This window comes from Rhinopithecus bieti, unplaced genomic scaffold (assembly GCF_001698545.2).
Source record: "Rhinopithecus bieti isolate Rb0 unplaced genomic scaffold, ASM169854v2 scaffold_13348, whole genome shotgun sequence".
NCBI classification, from domain to species: domain Eukaryota; kingdom Metazoa; phylum Chordata; class Mammalia; order Primates; family Cercopithecidae; genus Rhinopithecus; species Rhinopithecus bieti.
Window position 1 is genome coordinate 2716384 of NW_016808764.1, and position 10291 is coordinate 2726674.

The window sequence follows — 10291 nt, forward strand, 5'->3', positions numbered from 1 at the left end:
AAATTAAGCCGTAAAATCCCTGGGACAGTAGCCCCTTTATTCGGCAAAGTCCTTTTTCCTCTTTGAGGAACGACGACAAAACGAATAAAATGACGCGCAGCAGCACCGCGTCCTTTCCCCGCTTGCTGCAGGGAGTGGAAACGCAGCCTGGTGTGCAAGAACAGGCCCCGCTCTGGGCCGCAGGCGCTGCGGCCACGAACCCTAGCTCCAGGCGTGTGGGCGGGGCCTGCGTGTGGGCGGGGCCGCGGCGCCAGGGCACGCCACAGGCGAGGGCGTGGCCGACCCGGCGCTCGCCCGCCCGCCTGCTCTCGCGCTTCCCTCGCGCCGGCCCTTCAGCGAGTGATCAGCTGGTCTGCGCTCCCCTGACGTGGGCTGGGGCACGTCACCGCCGAATGGCAGCCTCCAGAAAGCCACCGCGAGTAAGGTGAGGGCACTCCGCCGGGAGCCGCCGTCCGGGCAGCGTGCAGCCCTCACTGCGCGGCCGCGTGTGTTGCACCTCGGCAGGCAGGGACGCGCGGGTGAGGAGCCCGGCCCACCTCAGTCTGGCTAGGGCCGCGCTCTCCGGAGCCCCGGAACGGGAGAAGGGGGAGGGGGTCCATGAAGCCGGGCGAGATCCTGTTCGTTTCCGGCGGGTCGGTGGGCACGGGGGCGGCCCGAGCCCGGTTCCTGGACGCGTATGCCCGCGGAACTGCAGCACTCGGCCCGAGGGGGCGGCGGCCGTCACAGATCCCGGCCCGCGGGAAGGCCCCGCTCATGGTGGAAGTTGGCCCCTCCTGGCCCCTCCTCGTGCCCGGCGAGGTGGGCGAGCCTCTGCCCTCGCTCCTGTTACCCAGGAATCTAAACCTCAAGTTACAATCTCGACAATACTGACTCCTGCAATTCGCTCTACTGATCTGTCACTGCCACAAGGATAGACGGTCGCGGGCTCTTCCCCACCCAAATGGTTTCAGAGGCTGTGTAAGGGGATATTTTGGTATAACCTCCAGGAAAATCCCCCCAGTAGCCTGCCCTGGGCTCTCCTTGGGCACAGGAAGGTGAGAAGGATAATTTCCCGGCCTCAAGTTAAACATGTTTTAGTTTATTCCCCTCCCACAACCAGGCTATACTTTTAAGAGCCTCTGATAAAGTGGGAGACGGAGAGAGGTGTTCAGAGTTCATGGAGGCCACAGGCCACTCGCTGGCCATCCCCAAGGGGTCACCCACCTGCTAATCACTTGATACATGAAAGCAGTCACTTTGCAGCCTTTCTTGCCGAACACAGACTATGGCTTTTGGCTTGTGTTTGTAAGTAGGGGGGTCCCAAACCTACCTTGACCTGGATTTGCCCTTGCCACAGCTTGTTAGCGGTGAACAGAAAACCAGACCCACCCTGTGGAAGTATGTGGGGAGGGGTGGAGAACTTCCATCTGGAAGGAGCTTCCTGTAAGTGAAGTGCTGGAAATGGAGTCAGGCAAGTGGATAATGATGAGTTAGGCTGTAGGCCTCAGGTGGCCTTCGAGGGCCAAGGTGATCTGTGCTAGATTTATGGACGCACAGCCTTTTAGGAGCAGAAGAGTCTTTTCTACACCAGCTGGTAGAGTCTTTCACCTCAAAGGAAAGTCCAGTGAAAGGCTGAGAGAAGGGAGGCCATTTTCCGTAGGTAGAATTTGAGTGCCATCCAGTGTGAAAGTGAGCACTTCTTTCAGTGTAGGTAATGGAAACTGAACTCAAATTGATTTAGGTAAAATGGGGTTGAGCTGGCTTCTAGTGTGGCTGACTCCAGGAGCACCACCAACATTGGCTTCAGACTTGGCTTCTCTTTTGCATCTCTTGGCTCTGATTTATTCAGTATCGGCTTCATTCTCAGGCAGACTTTCTCCTTATGGCAGGTTATGACAGTTCTAGGCTGACAGCCCCAGCAGAGAAGTTGAACTCTCCTTCCCAATGGAGCAGAAGTCCCTGATCTGATTCTCACTGGGCTGACTTAATTCTCGTGTTCATCTGTGAAGCAATCATTATGGCCAGAGGGAGGGATTGAGCAGCTCTGGGTCCCAGAACCTGATGGGTGTGTGGATAAGACTCCTTTGAATCCCTTGGGCTGAAATGGAGAGGGTACCTTCTCGAAAGGAAAACCAAGGTTCCCATCGAAAGGAGAGATAGTTTCTGGGTAGGCAAAGACAACATTGCTTACTTCCCAACCTTGGAACTTGTTCCAGTTTACCCTTGTCTCATCCCACTAGGTGTGATTGAGCATCTTGTTCCTTGTTTTGCCCCATGCTGAACACTACACGTGTGATTCTCATGAACTGGGGATTGCAGGTGGGTGAGGTATTCGGAACCCTGCCAAAATTTCTTTGAAAAAGAGGGAGAAGGCTTTTTCTAGTGCTGCCGTAACCATCTTACACAAAGATTGAAAGTGCTCTGCATGCTTCTTGCCCCTTACCCACTTTGTGGCTCATCATGAAGTTGAGAAGGTGAAGGTCGAAGAAGTTTTGGGAAGGGTAGGAGCACAGAGCTGGAAGTTGGGAGGCCTGAACGCTGGTTCTGGCTGTGTCAGCAGTTAGCTGTAAGGCCTTGAGCTCGTCATTTGATCTCTGTTTCTTGGTTTCCTGGTCTAGAGGAAGGAATTGAGTTGGATAGTCCCTGAGGTATATTCTTCTAGTTCTTAACATTTAACGATAATTGTGCTTTAAAAGAGAACTTAAGAATTTTATTTGTCCAAACAAGTGAAGGGTGGATAGATCTTGGACTCTACAGAGACCAGGATGTGACAAGAGCAGAGCAGCTGTAGTATTGAGCTGCTTTGTAGCTCCTGTGATCCTGACAGAAAGGTGGAGGTGTTGATGCTTACATAGAGAGTTTGAGCTCACCTGTCAGACCTGGTTTCTGGTCTTGGCTTTGCAGCTACTGAGTTATATGGCCTATGGTAAGTTATCTTTGCTTTTTTCTTTTCTTTTTTTTTTTTTTTTGAGACGGAGTCTCGCTCTGTCGCCCGGGCTGGATTGCAGTGGCCAGATCTCAGCTCACTGCAAGCTCCGCCTCCCGGGTTTACGCCATTCTCCTGCCTCAGCCTCCCGAGCAGCTGGGACTACAGGCGCCCGCCACCTCGCCCGGCTAGATTTTGTATTTTTTAGTAGAGACGGGGTTTCACTGTGTTAGCCAGGATGGTCTCGATCTCCTGACCTCGTGATCCGCCCGTCTCGGCCTCCCAAAGTGCTGGGATTACAGGCTTGAGCCACCGCGCCCGGCCTTGCTTTTTTCTTCTGTAAAATGAATGAATAGGATTACCTCAAGATAACCTTGGCTAGGCATGGTGGCTCACACCTATAGTCCCAGCACTTTGGGAGGCTGAAGTGGGAGGATCACTTGAGGCCAGGAGTTTGAGACCAGACTGGGCAATGTGGTGAGATCCTGTCTCTTCAGAAAATTATTAAAAAAAATCAGGTGGGTGTGATGGCACATGCCTGTAGTCCTAGGTCCTTGGGAGATTGAGGCAGGAGAATTGCTTGAGCTCAGGAGTTTGAGGTTGCGGTAACCTAAGGTTGTGCAACTGCACTCCAGCCTGAGTGACACAGCAAGACCCTGTCTCTAAAAAAAAGATAACCTTCCAACTCTGTAGTCATGTGTCTGAACCAGTCATTGGGATCACTTACTTACCAGCTTAGAAACTTATGTATGAAGTAATGGGAAATTGGGTGAGAATCTGACTTGTATCTCTGTCCACAAGAAAGAGACGTTAAAAAATTTATAACGGCTTTATTGAGATACAACTCACTTACATGCAATTCATCTGTTAAAATGTACAATTCAAGTTATTAGTATAGTCACAGAGTTGTACAACTATCATCACAATCATTTTAGGTCATTTTCTTCATCCCCAAAATAAATCCTGTTACCCACAATCAGTCACTCCTCATTTTTCCCAACTTCACCTCAGCCCTTGGCAACCACTAACACTGCATGTCTACTTCCTGTCTTTATAGATTTGTCTATTCTGGACATTTTATGTGAATAGAATCATATACTATGTGGTCTTTCGTATTAGACTTTTTCCCTTAGCATGTTTTCAAGGTTCATGTATGTCGAGGTGTGATTTCTTTTTTCTTTTCTTTTTCTTTTTTTTTTGAGACGGATCCTTGCTCTGTTGCCGGGCTAGAGTGCAGTGGCACGATCTCGGCTCACTGCAGCCTCCACCTTCTGGGTTCAAGCGATTCTCCTTCCTCAGCCTCCTGAGTAGCTGGGACTACAGGAGTGCACCACCACACTCAGCTAATTTTTGTATTTTTAGTAGAGGCGGGGTTTCACCATGTTGGCCAGGATGGTCTCTATCTCTTGACCTCATGATCTGCCCATCTCGGCCTCCCGAAGTGCTGGGATTACAGGTGTGAGCCACCGCGCCTGGTGTTATTTCTTTTTATTGCCAAATAACATTCCATTGTACGGATAGACGCTTTTATTTATCCATTTATCAGTTGAGCATTTGAGTTGTGCCTACAGTTTGGCTGTTACAAATAATGCAGCTATGAATATTTGTGTACAACTTTTTATAAGGATATATATTTTCAATTTTCTTGATTATGTACCTAGGAATGGTTTTCCAAAGCCATTACACCATTTTACATTCTCATCAGGAATGTTTGAGGTTCTAATTTTTTCCATACCCTCACCTGCCCTTGTTATTGTCAGGCTTTTTTATTATAACCTTCCTAGTGTGTGTGAAGTGGTATCACATTGTAGTTTCGATTTGTGTTTCCCTAATGACTAGTGATGTTGAGCATCTTTTCATGTACTTCTTGGTCATTTGTGTACTTTTGCTGGAGAAATGTCTTTGAGATCCTTAGCCCACTTTAAAATTGGTTATATGTCTTTTTATTGTTGAGTTGTAATAGTTTTTTTTTTTGGCAGAGTCTCCCTCTGTCGCCCAGGCTGGAGTGCGGTGGCACGATCTCGGCTCACTGCAGCCTTCACCTCCTGGGTTCACGCTATTCTCCTGCCTCAGCCTCCCGAGTAGCTGGGACTGTATACAGGCACCTGCCACCACACCCAACTAATTTTTTTGTGTTTTTAGTAGAGACAGGGTTTCACCGTGTTAGCCAAGATGGTCTCGATCTCCTGACCTCGTGATTTGCCCGTCTCGGCCTCCCAAAGTGCTAGGATTACAGGCGTGAGCCACCGTGCCCAGCGAGTTGTAATAGTTCTTTATATATTCTGGATACTAGACTCAACAGATTTGCAGATATTTTCTCCCGTTCTGTGGGTTGTCATCCATTTTCTTGATGGTATCCTTTGAAACACAAACATTTTAAATTCTGATGAAGTCCAGTGTATCTCTTTTTTCTTTTGTTGCTGTGCATTTTGATTTGTGTCTCAAGAAGTCATTGCCTAATGCAAGGTCAGGCAGACTTATGTTTGTGCTTTAAGAGTTTTACAGTTTAGCTCCTATGTTTATGCCTGTGATCCATTTGTGTTAATTTTTCTTTATGGTATGAGGTGGGTTAAACTTCATTTTTCTTTTTTTGAGACAGGGTCTCTCTGTGTGACCAAGGCTAGATTGCAGTGGGGCGATCACAGCTCACTGCTGCCTCAACCTGTCTGGCTTAAGTGATCTTCCCGCCTCAGCCTCCTAAGTAGCTGGGACCATAGGTGTGCACCACCAAACCTGGCTCATTTTTGTAAATTTTGTAGAGATGTGTTTTGCCATGTTGCCCAAGCTGGTCTTGAACCCTTGGACTCAGGCAGTCTGCCTGCCTCAGCCTCCCAAAGTACTGGGATTACAAATGTGAGTAATTGTGCCTGGCCTTTTTTTTTTTTTTTTTGAGACAGGGTCTTACTCTGTAACCCAAGCTGGAGTGCAGTGGTGCTATAATGGCTCAGTGCAGCCTCGACCTCCAGGGTTCAAGTGATCCACCCCACCTCAGCCTCCAGAGTAGCTGGGACTACAGGTGCATGCCACCATGCCCGACTAATTTTTGTATTTTTTGTAGAAGTGGAGTTTTGCCATGTTGGAAACTTTATTCTTTTGCATGTGGATATTCACTTGTCCCAGCACCATTTGTTGAAGAGGCTATTCCTTCCCCCATTGAATGGTCTTGGCATCCTCAAAAATCAGTTGACAGTTGTGAGGGTTTATTTCTGGACTCTTAATTCTGTTTTACTCATTTGTAAGTCCATTCTTATGCTAGTACCACACTGTCTGGTATTTAGGTTTGAAATTGGGATGGAAGAGTTCTTTTCAAGATTCTGTTCTTTTTCAAGATTGTTTTGGCTATTCTGGGTCCCTTGCATTTCCATATGAATTTTAGAATCTGCTTGTCAATTTCAGCCTACAAGCTAGCTAGAATTTTGGCAGGGAATGCATTGAGTCCATATATCAATTTGGGAAGTACTGCCATCTTACCAATAGTAAACCTTCCAATCCATGACCATGGAATAGCTTTTGTTTATTTAGGTCTTCTTCAGTTACTTTCAGCAGTCTTTTTTTTTTTTTTTTTGAGACGGAGTCTTGCTCTGTCGCCCGGGCTGGAGTGCAGTGGCTGGATCTCAGCTCACTGCAAGCTCCGCCTCCCAGGTTTATGCCATTCTCCTGCCTCAGCCTCCCGAGTAGCTGGGACTACAGGCGCCCGCCACCTCGCCCGGCTAGTTTTTTGTAGTTTTAGTAGAGACGAGGTTTCACCGTGTTAGCCAGGATGGTCTCGATCTTCTGACCTCGTGATCCACCCATCTCGGCCTCCCAAAGTGCTGGGATTACAGGCTTGAGCCACCGTGCCCGGCCAAATTGATTTTTTTAAATATTGATTTTTGTATCCTGTGTTCTTGATGAACTCAGTTAGTGGTTCTAATTTTGTTTGTAGATTCTTTAGGATTTTCTGTATTCAAGATTATGTCATTTGCAAATAGGGGTAGTTTTACTTCTTCTTTTCTAAACTGGATGCCTTTTGTTTCATTTTCTTGCCTCCTTACCCTAGATAGAACTTCTGGCACGATGTTGAATAGAAGTGCTAAGAGTAGACATTCCTGTCATGTTCCTGATCATGGGGGAAAGCATTCAGTCTTTCAACATTAAGAATGATGTTAGGCCGGGCGCGGTGGCTCAAGCCTGTAATCCCAGCACTTTGGGAGGCCGAGACGGGTGGATCACGAGGTCAGGAGATCGAGACTATCCTGGCTAACACGGTGAAACCCCGTCTCTACTAAAAAATACAAAAAACTAGCCGGGCGTGGTGGCGGGCGCCTGTAGTCCCAGCTACTCGGGAGGCTGAGGCAGGAGAATGGCGGGAAACCGGGAGGCAGAGCTTGCAGTGAGCTGAAGTGAGCTGAGATCCAGCCACTGCACTCCAGCCCGGGCGGCAGAGCGAGACTCCATCTCAAAAAAAAAAGGAATGATGTTAGCTGTAGGTTTTGTAATACCCTTTGTCAGGTTGAGGACTTTTTCTTCTAGTTTGCTAAGTACTTTTATCTTGAAGGGACATTGGATTTTGTCATGCTTTTTCTGCATTTGTTGAGAAGACCGTGTAGATTTTGTTCTTTATTCTGTTGATATGGCCTGTTATAGTAATTGACTTTTCATATATTGAGCCAACCTTGTATTCCTGGGATAAGTCCCACTTGGCGATGATGATCCTTTTTATGTTGTTCTAGATTCAGTTTGCTGGTATTTTGTTGAGGATATTTGTATTTATATTTTACAAGACATATTGGGGTGTCTTACTTTTTTATGAAAGAATAATATGTTTACCCTAGTTAAGAACATCCCATTCTGTCCAGTAAAACTAAAGTCACAGCCATATGAAAGCAGGCCTAGAGTCATTGGTAAAGCTGCCTGGTTATCTGGTTCTGGCTGTGCAGTAGACTGAGCTAATGTGTCCGTCTCTATCTTTACCAACATGTAAACATGTGGTTAAATTATAACTTAATCAACTTTGAGTTCATAGCTAAGTAAAATTCAAAACCTTTTCTATGGCCCACAGTAGGCCCCCTGGTGCCTCTATGACGTTGTCTCTGAAGCACTTACCTCCTCATCCCCTGATACAATCACACTGTGCTGGCCGTCTTACTTTTCCTCAGGTACACTAGACATACTCCTGCCTCATGGTCTTTGCACTTGCTGTTCTCCTGGAACATTGTTCCCCTAGCCGTTCACATGGCTTGCTTCCTCACTCTTTTTAGGTCTGTGTTAAAATGTTGTCTGTTACCAGAGAGGCTGTCCCTGGCTACCCCATATGAAATAATCCTTCCCCTTACCTCCCTGATGCTTTCTTCTCCTTGCCCTGCTTTACTTTTTTTCACAAAACACGTTCTTTTTACCTGACATATTGTGTACTTGTTTTGTGTCTGTTGCCTTCTCTTCCCTATCCTCTCCCCAGTCTCCCTGCCTTGCCCCATGTTCATTTGTTAAAGTCAGAGATCTTGTCTATTTTGTTCACTGTTGTGTCCAGAACAGGGCCTGGATTATGGAAGATTTTTCAATAAGTATTTGTTGACTGAATGAACTTGAAAGAAAGAGAAATCCTCAAGTGCCAAAAATGTAGAGGGAACCTAACACCTGAATGGTATACTAGTAACCTCAGCCTGGGAAAATTATCAGATTCAGATATAGACCTACGTGCCTGGTGTCCAGGGCATTAGACTATCCCCATATGGGAACAAGAAGTTTGTGTGCAAATCTTCTAGCTAAGAAATTAATGTGGGCCAGGCGCGGTGGCTCACGCCTATAATCCCAGCACTTTGGGAGGCTGAGACGGGTGGATCACGAGGTCAGGAGATTGAGACCATCCTGGCTAACACGGTGAAACCCTGTCCCTACTAAGAAATACAAAAAATTAGCAAGGCGAGGTGGCGGGCGCCTGTAGTCCCAGCCACTCCGGAGGCTGAGGCAGGAGAATGGTGTGAACCCAGGGGGGGAGTGGAGCTTGCAGTGAGCCGAGATTGTGCCACTGCATTCCAGCCTGGGCAACAGAGCGAGACTCCGTCTCAAAAAAAAAAAAAGAAATTAATGTGAAAGTCTTAGAAGCCAGCAATCACAGAACTGCTTGTACAAACCAGGACCCATCACATTCTTATAGATAAATAGCCTCTATTGAAGATAAGCTCTTAATGAAAGATCGATCACAAAGCACAGAGGGAATGAACCACCAAGAGGGAGAGGCAGCAGACCCAACAGACATGAGGGTTAGTCTCCCAAGATCTGTTTGAAAGTATGGGAGAAATTATAAAATAAGGGCCTAAAATAATGAAGGCACAAAGAGAAGGCATAGAAACCATAGTGAAAGAATAGGACACCATAAAGAAAGAACGGGCCGATGTGAAAAAGAATCAAATAGAACTTGTGTAAGGAAAAAACATAGTCATTGAAAATAAGTCTTCTTAGTCTAGTTAAACAGGAGGTTAGACATAGCTGAAGAGAATTTATGAACTGGAAGCTAGAACTGAGAAGGTTAACCTGCAATGGCGATGTTTTACACCTGCAAGTTTTACATCAAACTTTTATTTATTCTGCCACTGATAATGAGGGTGAGAGTTCTTCTGATTCATGTTAGAGAACTGTTAAGTGAAGCGATGCCTCCTCTGATTGAGCCTTGCAACCTTTATTGTGGTCAAAGTCTGCAACTTCCTGTTCTTTCTCTCGTTAAGGGCGAATCACCAGGATTTTCAGCTGAGAAATTTAAGAATAATTGAACCTCACGAGGTGACACACTCAGGAGACACAGGTGTGGAAACAGGTAATAATTTTGTCTGGAAATTAGATGGAACATCTGTAAAGGATTTTAGATCTCCACCCCAACCCCAGGTTGGGTGAGAAAAGAGGGAAAGGAATTAGTAATAGATCATGACTGGGTGTGAGTATCTGGAAGTTAAAAACCATTTTGTTTTTTGGCTTCCTAAGTGGTTGGTTACTGTTTCTATATATTTACCATTTTTTAGAGAATTTCAACTTTTTTTTTTTCATTTTCCATTTTTGTTGGGGTGGTGGTGGTGGAGTAGGAGATAGGTTATTATTGAAAATGTTCTGTATTTCTCTAGTATAGTCCTTTATTGATTATCTTAGAAATTAGCTTTCAATTTTGATCATAAGATTGCAAAATGAGAAAAGCTTATACTATATTATTGTGCTTTATAAATTGAGTGTGCATTTAGGAAAGTCTTTTTGGGAAATATTTCTTGGCTGTCCCTTCTCCCTAGAACTGGTGAATTGTCTGATGGGTTACCAGAAACCTGAATTCTGAAAAGTTGTGTATTACTGTATTTCTATCCCATGTAAGCCAGTACTGTTGTACCGACTACTCAGGAGAACCACTTTTTTTTTTTTTTTTTT

General features: G+C 46.0%; 1 protein-coding gene across 4 annotated transcripts in view; it reads left to right on the forward strand.

Annotated features, from left to right (window-relative positions):
- The first annotated feature begins 280 nt into the window (after positions 1-280).
- Positions 281-10291, forward strand: part of XPNPEP1 (X-prolyl aminopeptidase 1) — a 65222-nt gene continuing 55211 nt past the window's right edge. Inside the window, exons 1-2 of one of the 4 annotated variants that reach the window (XM_017887168.1) lie at positions 281-424; positions 9610-9698. Coding sequence is in view for 1 of the 4 variants with exons in the window: in XM_017887166.1 (XP_017742655.1) it covers positions 393-424; positions 9610-9698 (121 nt within the window). In the remaining 3 variants the exon portion in view is untranslated. The remainder of the gene's footprint in view (positions 425-9609; positions 9699-10291) is intronic. The other 3 variants (XM_017887166.1, XM_017887167.1, XM_017887169.1) reach the window with 3 other exon arrangements.